General features: G+C 32.0%; 1 protein-coding gene across 2 annotated transcripts in view; it reads right to left on the reverse strand.

The window, feature by feature from the left end:
* The window catches only part of Faf1 (Fas associated factor 1), a 403,819-nt gene that overhangs the window by 163,487 nt on the left and 223,542 nt on the right, over positions 1-16,790 (reverse strand). For both annotated transcript variants that reach the window (XM_027944976.2, XM_071617812.1), the window contains exon 8: positions 8,290-8,376. In XM_027944976.2, the coding sequence (XP_027800777.1) occupies positions 8,290-8,376 (87 nt within the window). The remainder of the gene's footprint in view (positions 1-8,289; positions 8,377-16,790) is intronic.

Raw genomic sequence — 16,790 nt, forward strand, 5'->3', positions numbered from 1 at the left:
TTTATGGATTAGGAGATTTATACTTTTCATCAAAGATAAAAATTTTCAACCATTACTTCTTTGAATACTTTTTTGGTCTTGGTCTACTTTCCTCCATCTTTCATTTCCTTCTACAACCATAGTTGCATGTATATCAAAACTGATTTTGTTTCACTTTAGCTTTGTCCACTTATTCTTGTCTTCTTTCAATTTGGACATTTTCTATTGCTCTATCTTCAAGTTCACTGATCTTTCCTTTGGCAGAGTCTAATCTGCAATTCACTTCTCCCATTGATATTTTAATTTCACATATTGTATGACGTCTAGAAGTAATACTTCATCTTATTTTATATATTCTACTCTCTCCTCACTAAGTTCATATTTTCACTTAAATCCTTATGCACCTTCATATTTATAATAGCTATTTTAAAGTCCACATGTGCTAATTCATTATCTAAGTCACTTCTATATCTGTTGCTTTTGACTGATTTCTTCCCTGACTATAGGTCAGATTTTCCTGTTCATTTGCACATGTTGTAACTTTTTTAATATATTTTTTTAGTTGCAGATGGACACAATACCTTTATTTATTTATTTATTTATTTTTATGTGGTGCTGAGGATTGAACCCAGTACCTCACATGGTGAGGCTCTCTACCACTGAGCTACATCCTCAGCCCCTATGTCATATCTTTTGATTATATGCTGGACTTTGTTTTTAGTCAGTTACCTGTTATTCGGTTTGCTCCTTTTGAGGCTTATTTTTAAGCTTTAAAAGGAAATGCTAGAGTTGTCTTTATTATCTGGAGATATCTACTGAATGCCTTGTATATTCATAGAGATTGTTTCTAGAGGTTAAGAACTCAAACTATTTTTCCTAGTAGTTATTCTTTGCCACACCTCCTAGAATTTCACCTTATGTATGCACACATTGATATTCAGCTAAAAACTTGGAGAACCATAAGCAGATTGGAGCTTTTTTTCTCTGCTGGTACTTTGCTTTTCAAAGTAGAGCTGTCTTGGCCTTCCAAAACTCCAATCTTCATACCTTCTACTCAGTGAAACCACCAGGTTGTTTTAGTTTCTTCTTCCTGCTTCTTGCCAGTATTGTCATAGTACTAATATTTTCCTTCTTCATGGTCCTGCACTATCTATTGTCCAATACCTGAAAACAGTTGTTTCATATATTTTATCTTCTAGTTGTTTAAAGAAGGAAAATTCACAGAGCAGTTTCCCTTCATGACAGACATAGCAATCCACAGACTGAAGATTTTTAACAAACTAAAATCAAGATTCAAAGCATCAGTGTTTTTAAATTTTCTATTGGGGGCTGTCTTGCTTCCATGTGTTTTTCCTAATAATTGTTGACTAACATGTCCTGTGAATGCTTCAATAACACTTGCTCTCTCTGTTCAGGATAGAATTTATTTCATAACTTTTCTTTCCCTTTAAAGCCAAACTTTCTTTCACTACTTTCAAAGCTGTTCTTTCCGCCTGTTTAGTCTTTGCCTGTGTTATTTGTAAAAGACTCAAGATGTTGACAAGGGCAATGAACTCTCCGAAGCAACTGAGTCTTACCACCATCAGAAGCAACATTATCTATGACCTTGCCAAATAAAGAAAAAGCCAGTGAAAATGTCCAAAGATTTTATAAATCTATCTGCCCTATGGCAGGTTAACAAAGTAATTTAAATAGCACAAAATAACCCTGAAGCTACTCAAAGAGTGCTTCTGATTCTGCATGTGTGTGTGATATAAAGAAGGTACATACTCGAGGGAAAAGGAGTTAATGTTTGTCGAATGCCTACTAAATGCCAGCCATTACACATAAGGGGTTAGCAAACTTTTTCTGAAAAGGGCCAAAGAGTAGATATTTCAGATTTTGTGGACTGTAAGGCTTTTGTTGAAACTATATAACCCTGACGAAAGTGTGAAAGCAGCTAATATGTCTTAGTAAAACATCATTGGCAAAAACAGATGGTGAGTGGGATTTGGGCTGACAGTCATAATTTCCATTCCTTGCATTATATTATGTGCTTTCCATGTTAGGTAAAAACCACGTAAAACTGCTCAAATGCAACCATTTTTTCCTTAAAAAATGACAATTTCATATGGCCCAAGATAATGTGTTAACTTATTTAATCTTCACAATATAGACTTTTAAGGATGTCAACAATGTCTTTATTTTGAAGATGAAGAAACAGAAACTCATATATTACATAAGTCATGCAAATAATAACAATGTTGAGATTCAATGAACTGGGATGGGTCTGCTCACCTGTCCTCTCTCTTTCTCTGACATTCACATATTAGTACAAATGAGCTCACAAGGTAGCTCTCTCCTTTTCTTAAATCTGTTACCTATTTTCCACTAAAATAAATGTTTAGTTTTGATAATTTATTTTTTTAAGAAAGGAAATAATCTGACTCACAAAAAGTCAATGAAGTTCCTATAATCATATAAATTTGATGTTGTCTATTGTCACAGATGTCAACATAGGGAAGTTCTGAACAATTCAGTGAATGAATAAATAAAACACTGATTGATGCCGCAATGCATACACAGATAAGAAAGACAGCGCTTACAACAAATATTTAGAATTTATAAAAGAAGGGTGGGGGATGTAGCTCAGTGGTACAGTGCTTGCCTAACATGTGCAAAAGCCTTCAAACCCCACCATGGGGCAGGGTGTGTGTTTAGAATTTTCAAAACAGAAAAGGAACACATGTATACAAATTAAAATGTACTCAATATGTCCCTTTTTTTTTAAGCCATATTTTCACCTTCACCACCTGTTAGCAAAATCGGTTGTTCTCTTTTATGATCTCATTAGATGCATATAACAACTGTCATTGCCTCTTACTATATTCTGTAATTCATGAGAAGTAGGACCTTATCCTTGTAACTTTATGGGATAATGCTATTACTAGCTTGTAAGAGTTTCACAAATGACAAGTGAATGAATAGATAGATGAATGGGAAAAAAACAGCCAAAGATTAACATGTTCAACACTTTTCTTGTACTGATTACTTCAATCTTCAATATAAACCTATGAGTAACTATCCTTGTAACTATCAACTATTAGTCTTTACAATAACTAATTATTAACTATTTTACAGTTACACAGACTGGAGACTGAGAGAGGTTAATTGTTTATGGTGACTCAGACAAAAGGATAAAACCAGACAGGAGGAAGGAAAAGAGGAATGAAAGAAAGGACAAAATAAAAAAAAATGTTAATGGAAGAACTGTATTATAAACTCATTTCTCGGAAGGTTGAAAAAGGTAGTATGAAAGAAGGATATAGGTAGGGCCTTTTGAAGGAAGAAGATAATTGTTATAGGTATTATATATGGAAGGAATAGTATGATGAAATGACACAGAGTGGGAGAGATCACAAAGTACATTTGAGGAACAGCAAGATGAGTATTTAGTGAAAGCTGACACACATATGGTGTATTTTATTCATTTATTCAACAAATATATATAAAGCATTTACTCTGGGCCAATATGGCAAAATAACATGGAAGGGAAGTTTCCCATCAAAGAATGAAGGATTCTGAATGCCAGAAAAAAAAATACACAGGTATTGAATTGCCATTAAAGATAAGTAAACAAAACAAAACTGAATGTGATTCATGCTATACTTTAGAGCTATTAATTTTGCAGCAATGAATAGAATGAGTATAGTTAGAGGCTTAAAATTTACTTAATTGATAATTTCAATGTTAAGTATGTATACTGAGAGAATATTTGGATAGCAGCTTCCATACAGTTGGGTCTGGGGTCCAGAGTCAGAAAAAAATTTCCATAACTTGATACCTACTTAGTAAGTATTTAGGAAGAAATCACAGAAGAAAATCCACCCCCCCACACACATACACCTCAGAAGGATCAAAGTAGATGACACCCCCTTACCACAGATTGTTTTGCTCAAAAGGGGTGGATGTATTTCCACATTTTACTGTATTTTTATTTAATAAAATGGCCACCGTAATGGTTTTGTTCATTAGTGATATAACATTCTCAAAGTGAAAATATTTTGTTATTAAATATTTAATTTTAATTCCAAAAATTTTTAGGTATAGATGGACACAATACCTTTATCTTATTTTTATGTTTATATGGTGCTGAGGATGGAACTTAGTGCCTAATACATGCTAGCAAGTACTCTACCACTAAACCACAGCCCCAGCCCTTAATAAGTCATTAAATATTTAATAAGTGATTCCTAACACATGCCCGAAGAACTCTAATTTTAAAATTTGTAATGTTTCAAATTCTGAGTTAATATCCCTTAGCCAATAACAGAATATTGGAAAACCATTAATACTTTCAAAGGGAAACAAAAAGGCACAGAATAAAAAAGAATTAAAACTGAAGGCTGGTTGTGGGGGTACACTCCTGAAATCCCAATTGTTCATTAGGCTCAAGCAGGGGGACTAAAATCCAAATCCAGTCTCATCAACTTCTCAAGACCCTATCTCAGAATAAAAAATAAAAAGAATTAGGTATAGCTCAGAGGTAAAGTGCTCCCAGGTTTAATTCCTGGTATGGCAAAAACAAGCAAACAAAGGAAAGATTTTTTTTTTCCTCCTTTGTATAAGCATTATTAAATCCTATAACTTAAAAAACTACATATATTCTAATAGAATTATAATAAAATGTTTAGACATAATTCACAGTGTTAAAATTATTTATATTCTCTGGAAGCCAAGAGCATCCCTCCTTAAAGTATAAAATAAGGTTTTGCCTTCTGCCAACTCCTTGTTCTCACAGCTGAACTGTCACAGCATGAAAACATTCCCCTACTGGTAAAGCTTTAGATACCTATTTCCCTGATGAAAGAGTGCAAAAGGAAGTGAAAGAGTTGTTGACAATTCATACAGTATCTTATACTCCATTACTCTACAACTGTAAGAAAAGAAATATTTTAACTCTGAAGGGAGATGAGCAACAATGTTCTAAATGATTGGTGACTTCACAGAGTAGCCAGAAAATGTCAAGACTCAAGTATAACAGGTTCATAAGAGACTTAAGATTATACAAGAATCTAATTTTAAGAAGTCTATTTTTTTGTTCTGTTTCCTAAGTTAAAGGTTAATGAGAAGTATAATAAAGAAAACATTTTCTGTTACCTCAAAATATTTCTCATGCAGTATAAGAACATAAATGAATAAGTATTTTAATTTACTTCTTCATTATCTTTTTAAAAAATATTCACTGAAGTATAGTTTAACATTTATTCATTTTCATTTAAATGTCCAATTTAATGACTTTTAGTAAATTTAAAGGTGTGCAGTCTTTTCCACAATCTAATTTTAGAACATTTCCATCACCCCAAATCTATTAACTTCTTGATCTCTATTTCCATAAATTCACGGAAGCCACTGTAAAGCTATTGTATATTCAGAGCCACACAAATTTCTGCAACTAAGAAGAAAAAGTGCAAACCAACTCTAATTTTAATGACCTTTATAACCAATCCTCTACTCTGGCACCAGAAAGCAAATGTTCAGGTGCTTGCACTGAAAGTTAAACCATTCTAAGTATTAAGTTATGGCACACTGTCTTGGAAAGAAATTAATTATATTTTTGTTGGTAACACATTTCAGGCTGTTTACACAGCTGACATTTCTCAGCTGTACCCAAATCATGCCCTAAGCTGTGAGGACTATCTTGTTTTGTAGCAGATGCCTCCACTTGAAGTGATTTCAGTAAGTATAAAAACACCACTTCCTGCAACAATATAGATTACAATCATCAGCCTTACAAGTTTTTATGGTCTTAAAGAAAGATTTAATGACAATTATTTGGCTAGGATATCCTTAGAAGTCTAAAGCCATTTTTTGCTTAAACTGAAGCACTGGAGCAAGCAGATCTGCTGTGGCAACCAGTTAAAAGCAGCCTAGCCCTAAACAGCTTTGTTGTATCAAATCATGTAGCTCAAGGCCACATTCTGCCAATGTGGCAACATTTGCTCTGAAGAAGTGGGCAGCGCCACTTCACAGGTTCTGGGACAAGGTGCAGATATGAATAACGAGACAAAAAGAATCAAGCCTCTTAATGGGGATTCCAAACTCTTGTACTTATTGTGATTTAGATGCAGCACTAGGTAGCATTACATTCTTGGATATTGTGGATACTGTTAGTTTCACCTGCTTTCCATATTGTCCTATAGCAGTAAAATTGCATTACAATCATTTGGTAAAAATTTAAATGTTATAAAAATCATTACACATAGGTCTCATAAAAGACTGTGTCAACTGAATTTAATGATTTAGCACTGAAAATGTGTAAAGACACTTTGTTATAGAAGAATTGTTCATATTTCATTGAATTTTCCTCTTGAACTTACACCTGATGAGCCTATTTCAGTCTGGTTTCTACAAGTATGCAACACAAGACATTTTTGCTTAAACTCAAGCACTGAAGTTAATGAATCTGTTCTGAAGCCAGTGTAGTCTCACATTTCTAGACTTTCTTTTATTACTTTATGCAATAAGGTAATAAGCCTTATTACATATGGTTTATTATAACCTTGCTCTTAAACCAGATATTTATTTTTGTTTTAAAACTTTTATCATGGACACCTTTAAATAATATATAAACTTAATACATCCATTGCTCAGATTCAATAATGATCAATGGATACCTAATTTGTATTGCCTTTATTCTTACTCAAATCTCAGACATCATTTCATTATTTAAACAGTCAATTCTTGCCTATGGTCCTTTTTGCGTTATCTTAATATTAATTACAATATTAACTCTCAGATACAGTGCCTACTAAGAGCCAGGTAGTGAAAATATATTATCACTAATCATTATAACAATGTTGCAAAAGAGTGAGGTAAGTGAAGCTCATAGAATTTTAGTGAAATGCTCAGATTTTATTAATTATTTTCTTCTGTTAATGTTATTATTTATTGTAACAGGTTTTTAGACAATACAACCAACATTTCTAGTTTCCTCATGTCTCCTTAGTAAACAGTAGGCTGACAATTATGAATAATAAAACTTTTTGTTTTTATAAACACGTCATAAATTTTCTACCAAATTTCCCAACCTAACAAAGAAAACAAAACAACTATAGCCACTATTCTTAGTAATGGTGAACCAGCCAATAATTCTAATGATATAATATTAATGTTAAAATGAATTTTTCAGAAATAAATGTAATTGTGTATACCTAAAACATTTTTTTTCCTGGAATCATTCATTTAAAAAATTTTTCTTTTTTGCTCTTTTCTGTTTTTTTTTTTTTTAAGTTTTTGTTAATTCACAAAGTACTTTCCAAGGCACAGACCCAAGCAGCATCTACATTAACCAACTCTTAAAATTTTTCTGTCTTGTACCAAGAATTTTTTTATACAATGTATGATGGTGGTGCAAGAAAGGGAGAAATAGTTAGTACCCAGACAGAAATATAATATATAGTAGAAAATATAAAAAGGTAATTTAATTCTTAGTCAAGAATAATTGACTACTTATTATTACAAGAGGTTGACATAGTCCTGATTTCTTTTTAGCCTTATTTTAAAAATTAGATTTAACTTAGAATTCCTGAAACATTCTAAATTTTACTTTTATTTAATGAGCATCTTTTGAATATAGATATTGTATGGGCAAAGTGCCCAAAACCTCAGTTAACTTCCTTAGATAATATTCTCTTGGACAAGGATAATTATAGGAAATGAGACAGAAGTAGGAAAGGTTTCAAAATTTATAGTAGAAAATCACTAGAAATAAATATAACAGGTAAAAATGATAGGCTAAAGTTTTTTATGAAACTGAAACTTATAGAATTGTTTAAGGCTAAAGGGCTATGAGATATCAAATTTAATCATTTTTTAGAGCACCAGTATAATCTGGGAAATGTAGTCTTAATATTAAATATAATGATTAGGATGATTTTGAAGTATTTGTAATTAAGGAAAATTCTTTTGAACATTTCACTATATATATATATATATATATATATATATATATATATATATATATATATATGTATGTTCTTCTGAAGAAAATATATTCTATATGAAGAAAAAATTTAAGTCAAATCAAACAGCATCAAACTCCTGATACTGACATTCAAACATTTCCAATGGAATGTTGATGTGTTTGGCTTATAGTATTTGTTCTGCAAGTGAGCTTAAATTATTACAACTGCTTTTATTTTCACATTATTTGACTTTGTCAGGTGAATATCTGAAGCATTTGATTCTGCATGTTAGCAAGACCAATTATGACTGAAAGTGGCAAAAAAAGGGAAAAGATATAAAATTGAGAACTTGTCTGTTACTTACTGAGTCATCTGTGGCAGAGGGTGGCCAGCCCTCCCATAACTGATGTCGAACGGGTATACTTGTAAGGTCATACACATTTCTCTTTACCTATTAAAAAAAAAGGGGGGGGGCACAATTATGATAGGGTTTCCACATGACTTATGGTAGTTTCAGTCTATTTATATGAAAGACAAGGCATTTCAACATTTCTTTTAGATTCAGAATAAGAATTTGAAACTAAGAAAAAACATTGTAAAAACTAAAACAAAACCAAATCTATAAGCAGAATTTTGGTGAAGGCTATATGAAATTTTTAAAATTTTTAAAAGTTCTAGAAACACCATTCCTCCTTGATTATATAATCCTCATTGACTTCAAGTTTCTTTTTAATCAAGAAACTTCAAGGACACATTTCATTTAGTACAGACTACAATTATTAATGTTTATAATTCTTTTAAGGTTTAAAGTGTGTAATTTTTTCAAATATATTTCAAGTTTCCACATGGGAGAGAGAAACAAAGCATTGTTTGTTTGTTTGTTTTGGGGTTGGGGATGGTGAGAGATTGAAGTTGTCCTTTTTTATATACATATAAGATTCAAAGATTAAAAACTTAATAAAGCAGTATAGGTTATTTATTTCCAATGATATCAAATTAAAAACTATTTCAACACAATATTTACTAACACGAGAGCTATCCATTAGTATAATATTTATAAACTTTCTAGAAAGAATATACAGTAGAAGCTATTAATGATTTTTAAATCTGTTTTTCCCAGCAGCAACATTATACCTTTCATTTTTAAAGGAGAGGAACTGATAAGATAGGGTGCTGGAAGGTTAAACTTTATCCAGTAATCCAGTAATTAAAAAGCATCATATCTTTGGCTTTTTTTTCTCTAAATAGCATACAGAAATTCTATTTTTTATTTGCAATTAAATTAACCAATTATAACAATGGAGAAACTAAAACTATCCACTTTAATGAACTCTAGGTTATTTAGAGCACAATTACTCTGACAAAATGTTGCACATAAGATGTTCTGTAATAAGATTTCAATATAGTTGTTCATACTTCAACAAACAGCATTCATTCATGTTTTTGAAATGCAGAAACCTGAAGTATCATATTGTCCAATTATAGCATTTTGTTATCACATTACTCTTTATTATACTATCATAAACACATCTAAGTTACCCTTCCAGTGAAATAGGGAGATATGTTCACAAGGGAAAGGAAAAACAAAACATGGAACTCAATCTATTTTTATCACTATGGTACACCTGTGGAAAAAAGGACTTAGTAAATGAGATCTGAGGAGCTTGGGACATGTCTTGATCCCCACTCAATTCAAACAAATAGCTTTTCTTCATAGTTCTTAGCAATGGTCAGTCTACCATGCATTATTTTGTTTACTCTAAGTCACATCGAGTTTGGAAATTTTCATCAGTCATTATCAACCCAACAATTTCACCAAATGTAACTGGCCTATCCCTCTAACCATTTTCACTAGTTAAGACTATTCTGTTATGGATAAACATTAGTGCTCTTAATAAAAGAAAAAGGTGTTCCACAAATCCAAAGAATTTTATTTTTGAAGAGGGAAAATTCAGAAGAGGGAGTATGGGTTTTCTCTGGCCTTTAGGGCAAAATTTCTTTCCTTAAAAGTTATTTTTAGATTGTCTAAAGACATCAAAATTCATCAGTTATTTATGGAAAAGGCAGAAAAAATATTTACATCTGTTGGAAAGGTGGCAAGGCTACCCTAGTATTAGAAAGTATAGACTACTGTGAATACATAAACAAATAACTGTGGCATGAAATTCTTTAAATTCTACCTTAATTCCAAAATACAACACTATGGTATTATGAAATAAACAGTATTTTCTTCTTTCATTAACTCATGTGTAACTGCACTGAATTGAATAACATTCCTTCACTATTCTAAGCCTGAAAAGCATGTTCTGGCTATAGTGTTATGTTGGTATAAAGCACAATGCCAGACTGATGTGCTGAACAAAAGTGATCAAAGTTAGAGTAATGTTAGCCATTGCACAAGTATTTGGCTTCATTGTTCTCCCTAGAATGACATCTGTTAAGCAACTTGTCATAGAATAAACTGGTTAACGCAGGCAGAACTTGGCTGAGAGAGTACTATGTAAAGCATATTAGGCTAATGTTTGATTGTTCCAATGGAAAGGCTAAATTCACAGACTACTCTAAGATTAAGCCAAAAGAATCCTGTGTTAAACCATAACCACCAAACAACAATTTAAGTAAAAACAAACTGGTTTTTCAAAAATAATTCCATGTTTATCAACAATAAGAAGATTTTACCACTGTATGGAAGAAGCACAAGTGATGACAAAAATGCCAAATGCATGGTGATTTTAGTAATAGAGATAAAAACTGTTATTTTTACCAATGGTTATATTTAATTAAAATTTTAAGTCATAATCCTGCAGGAAAGGGAAAAATCCAAAATGTACACAATGATAAAGTATAAAAGATTTCTTTAAAAAATTAGAATTTTGGGAAACCTGAATAAAAAAATACAACTGTGTATAAAATTACACAAATGAATTTAAAGTCATCATGAAGCCAACAAAAGAGTTTACTCAACTCTCTCAGAGAAGGAGAATGGAGAGAGAAGGAGAGGGATAGAGACATGGGAAGAAAGATGGGGGAGGGACACAAAGAGATGAGAAGAGACAGAGGGAAAAAGAGAAAGTGAGGGGAGGAAAGTGACTGATCTGAGACTTCAGAGCACTTGAGAGGGGTGGAAAGAAACACACACACACACACACACACACACACACACACACACACGCCGGGTTGCTGTGACTGGCATGCCCAGCTGCCATTATTGTACTGCTTCTGATGGAGTTTCATCTTTAGAGACTGTTAAATTCCAGTTAAGGACAAGTGGCACTTCACTGGGTAACATTTCCTAAGGGCCTTTTTGTCTTACACATTTTCTTTGATCAGCATTGGCTCAAGACCATACCCAACCATCATAATCTTCTCAATTCTTGTTTTGCATTAAGCTCTAAATCTATGAGATTTCAGGCTGCTAAACTATGCAAATGTTTCAATTAATTCTGGAGGAATTTAATAAATGCTTTGATTACCAGCTGAACATTAAAATTACATTACAAATTATACTGTGTTGGATCAGGAGTTCTAGATCGATAACAGATTTTCCATAGTTTATTTAGACTTTTTGAAAGGGATAATTTAATGTTTTTCTTATTGCTTCAGATAAGAAAATTGTGATTGAAATATAAATCAGATTAATTTGAAATAGTACAGAATTAATATGGAACTGATTTGTTTATCAGACTTTCATTGTTAATATCTATTTATATACCATAATTAATATTAAAAAACTAAGCCATGATCTCTATTTCAAATTTTACATTTTCTCAATCTATACAAATTTCAATGCTAAACTTAGCACTGAAAAAGATTATTTTATTATGACCTATTCAATATAAAATTATAAAAGAATTTGCATAACATTCATTTCCTACAAATTCTTCCTTTTATTCACTTAAACTTTTAATCAGTTTTACTTTTTAGTTAAATGCCATCAGAATTTCTTAAAATATTTGGTAAAGGCTAAATGTTAAGGCTCAGACTAGACTCAAATGAGTTGTTCATAGGTTTTCAAATTGGAAAATATAAAGCTTAGTAATAATGAAGTCATTCCTTGTGAGCTAATGTTAGTCAAACATTTAGTGTGTAAGGTATGAAGACACGAAGGTATGAAGACATGAATGGTGTGAATATACTTTGTATACAACCAGAGATATAAAAAAATGTGCTCTAGATGTGTAATATGAATTGTAATGTATTCTGCTATCGTATATAACAAATTAGAATAGAAAATAAAATTTGAAAAAATATCAAAAAAATTTTAGAAACCATTTCAGGGAATTTCAAATGTCATTCAGGTATTATTCAAGGGAAAGCTGATTCTAATAGGGAAAAAAAAAAAGCCACAGAGTTTGATATGTTGTGGCATAAAGAGAAGCAGAGAACTAGATTTCTAATCCTAATTCTGCACAGCTATTACTATGGGCAAACTGGTGGAGTCATTTCTGAGATTTAGTTTCCTCAATCATAGAAGATATTAAAACATGATCACTTCTGATTTTCAAAGCTCTAAAATTCCATGATTTCATGAGAATGTTGGAGCTAATCCTAAATGCAGAAATAGAACAGTTAAATATATGCAAGACAAAAAAAAGGTAATGAGGGAAATTAATATAATCATCAAAGCAAGAAAATGGAAGAATAACAGATTTAATAAATATAATACATCAAAAAGAAAAACTGCAAATAATTTCAGGTGAGAAACAAAGACAAAATAAGCATTTTTTGATGGATTTTCTTTGGATAAAGAAAAATCTTAGTCTTTTCTTTTATTTTCCCTTTTTTAAAAAACCTTATTAGTTTTTTCCCTTATAAAATCTCACTTCAAAATAAAACCTGGTACATTGGTTTCCCAAACAATTATTCCCTCAATCAAATGTTAATCACTGAGGTTATGGTTTTCCCAGAATTACTACTACTTAAGAGTTAGTTTTAAAGCTTTATTAACTTAAAGATTTTTGAAATCTGGCTGAGGATTCTTCACATATCAAACATTTTAACGTAACAAAAATAAAACAAAATATTTAATTGCCAAGGGCTTAGAATAGCCATCAATTAGCTTTCCAGTTTCTAGATTTTCTAAATTAAGATACTATGGCACATTAGAGGCTTTTCAAAATGTAATCCTGAAACTACAGACATCCATCTCATTCTTACAAGAAAGAGGCCTCTGGTCATATTAGAACCTGAGCTTATCCAAAGTTTAAATATATCAAACTGTGAGTTCCAAGTATTTCACACTATCAAATAATACTCTGGTTAAGAATGTGCTATTAACAACTGCATGGAACAAACAAGTATTTGTATTTGTATGTTTAAATCAAAATAAGGCATACAGACTAGGCTTAGTTCCAGTTTCTTAGCAATCATTGGTACTCTGAAAGGCTTATATGGTTAGAAACCAATCATTTCTGATTCAGAGTGGGTTTTTGAAAACATACTTCATATCTCATGCTTCCCCCTCCCTTTCTTTCAAAACACATTATACACACATTGCAGTTGCACATGGATTTGTTTTATTAAGATGCAAGTTAAACCCTTCTAGAAATCTTTCCTGCACAAAAAAGCACTTGAAACCGGATGGTGCAAGGGGAATGAGAAGGTGGCATCAGTAATCAAATGTTAATTAGCAAGCTTTTTTTTTTCTTCCCCCAGGGCTGGCCTGTGTTGGAGAATTCAAATCAGAAATCAATGCTCCAAGTGTTTAACTATTACTTCTTCTCATTAACTATTTAAAAGACTGAGCAATTCTCTCTTCATAAAAACAGTAACTCAAGACATTTCTTTTTCTCAAATACCATCTTTCTAGAAAACAATGAAGATATTGTTTCAAGAAAACTGATAAAAATGAAGTTGCTTTCAATCAGGCTTTGAAATGACTATATTCTGTACCTTTAAAACATCTTTTGGTTCTAAATGAATTCTTCATTTCAATAACTGTAAGTTAGTTCTGCTTTGGATCATACTTTAAAAATTGATTTCAATTCTCATCCACTTATAAAGAAACTAGATGGTTAGCATTTAAAGAAATTACTGTGGTAATGACAAAGTGAGTCAAATACAAAATCTAGTTTAAATGAATATAATTCTAAATATATTCTGATCATCCTGAAAAAACTACCAAGAATAACATTTTCAATAGAAACATGGCTATAGTCCCAATTTCCTATATTAAAAGTCTGGTGTGGGCAAAAAACGTTGAAAATTACAAAGTTATATTTAAAGTGACTAAACTATTAGTCATGGATTTTTTAAAACAAACTAATATCTGTAGTGAAAGGTTATATCTGTAGTGAAAGGTTAAGTATGGATCTTAAAGATAAAAGATGACTGCTAATCTGCCAAGAAAATGTTTAGTATATAAAAACAGCCAAGTATATTTCACAAACTACAAGGAGATACATTTTAAGAGTTTTCTGGGTAGCAGGATTTAGAAAAATTGTAAAGTTGCAGATACTGAAATAATAAATGAAAAAATATGGGTCAGTGATTTTTTTGTAACAGTGGTTTTCAAAGTGAGGTAGATGGAATAGCAACTAGAAGCTGTGAGAAATGCACATTCCTGAGCCCTGTAGTAAACCTGGCATGCTGGACATTCTGGTCCAGCAAGCTGAACTGTAACCAGCTCTCAGGGTGATTCCTAGCAATCTGAAGTTTAAGAAGCACTGCTTTCAAGTCAGGCCCAATGGTATGCACCTTTAAAGCCACTTACTTAGGAGGCTGAGGCAGGAGGATCCTAAATTCAAAGCCAGCATCAGCAATTTAGGGAGGCCCTAAGAAACTTGGTGAGACCCTGTCTCAAAATAAAAAAAAATTTAAAAGGGATGGGGATACAACTCAGCAGTTAAGTATCCCCAGGTTCAACCCAGGGTACCATAAACAAATAAATAAAATGAATAAGAAGCACTGATTTCAGATGTACAAATTATGTATACAGGCTCTTCCAGATAGTCATGCCTCTTTAATTAGCTAATCCTAAACAGTTTTGAACTCTGTCTGAGGTGGCCAGTTCGTCTGAAAATAAATATGATTAATGATTTGTCACAGAAATTGTAAAAATGGTATAATTTTGTATGGATAAATAATCTTATTAGACTCAGAAATTAAGGTGAGAAATCACTATCTCTTTGCTTCAGATTTCATAGCTTTTAGTCTAAATTTCTACTGATTGAAAACCTGCACTAAGCTTCAGTTTTTCTGCCTAAGGCTTAAGTGTGATTGCTTTCTGGCTATGAAATACACTTGTACATTACATTAAAACAGAAAATCAAATGGTCATAATAAATAAACTTGGAAGACACCTGAACATAACACCTGAATTGAAGAAATGTTCCTAAACACCAGATAATTATGTTTGAGCCATATCAAAGACTATAAGCATATTTCTTTATTTATTCATTCATTTTTATCTCTCATAGGACAACTGAAGTATGACTCAAAAGTTTACTCTCATGTAAATTAGTCAAGACCTTGTCCTTGCTGGGCATGGTGGCACACACCAGTAATCCTAGAAACTCTGAAGGCCGAGGCAGGAGGATCACAAGTTCAAAAGCCAGCCTAAGCAATTTAGTGAGGACCTATGCAACTTAGTGAAATCCTGTCTCTAAATTAATTAATTAATTTTAAAAAATGGGCTGGAGATGTGGCTCAGTGGTTAAGTGTCCCTGGGTTTAATCTCTGGTACAAAAACAACAACAACAAAAAACCTTGTCTTTGATGGCAATATTTCTGCTCTGCATTTTATGGAAACAGTGAGAGAACGTTTTTTTCCATTTGACAGCCTAATAAATACGGTAGAAGCAAATGGTTCTTACTGTCTGCAGTAAATAAAACAGCAGTCATTCAGTAAAGGCTCTTAAAATTTCCCCAGTTAAAAGAAAGTAAAAGCAAATAAATTATTTTATAATTCCTCCAGGAAGGGAAAAAATATTAAACCCACAGTGAAACACAAATAACTGCAACAATCATAAACAGTTTAAACAATTCTAGTTTAATTAACACTCATTTTGTAAAGTTCAATTTTATATATGACTTTAAAAATTGGTCACATAGGGGCCCTGTGGTAGAGCATTTGCTTAGCATGTACAAGGTCCTGTGTTCAATCTTCAGCAACTACAAAAAAAAAAAAAAAGATTAGTAATATAAACCATGAAATAGTTGCATATCAGAAATGTTTTAAGGGCTAGGGTTGTGGCTCAGAGGTAGAGCATGCGCCTGGCATGCGAGAGGCACTGGGTTTGATCCTCAGCACCACATAAAGTAAAATAAAGACATTGTGTCCACCTATAACTAAAAAATAAATACTTAAAAAAAGAAATGTTTTAAGTCTGAATTGTTGTATATAAAAATCTGATATAATGTCAGAAGCAACATACAATTAATTTAAGACATACTCATACATGAAACCAAATATTTAGCTCCAAAAGCATTTATTGCAATCTTGTTTATCACCACACACAAAAAATTGGCAGAATCTAATATCCAATATGAGGATAGTTAAATAAATAAATACCATGCAGCCATTAACACAATTCTATTAAGCCAGGGTCAGTAAACTATATCCCAGAGGCCAAAATCAGTGTGTTGTTTTTGTCAGTAAAGTTACACTAGAACACAGTCACCTCCTTTTGTTTACATACTATCTTCAATTACTTCTATACTACCAGGAGAGCAGAGTTAAATAGATACAACAGACTACATAGTTTGAAAATCCTAAAATATTTACTGTCCAGTCTTTTACCAAAGCGGGGATGGGGGAACCAAACCCACCATTTCCTAACCCCTAATGTAGAAGAATATATAACATCATTAAAAGTTGTTACATGAGGCTGGACACAGTGATATACACCTGTAACACCAGTTACT

The sequence above is a fragment of the Marmota flaviventris genome, chromosome 10 (assembly GCF_047511675.1).
Source record: "Marmota flaviventris isolate mMarFla1 chromosome 10, mMarFla1.hap1, whole genome shotgun sequence".
Classification (NCBI taxonomy): domain Eukaryota; kingdom Metazoa; phylum Chordata; class Mammalia; order Rodentia; family Sciuridae; genus Marmota; species Marmota flaviventris.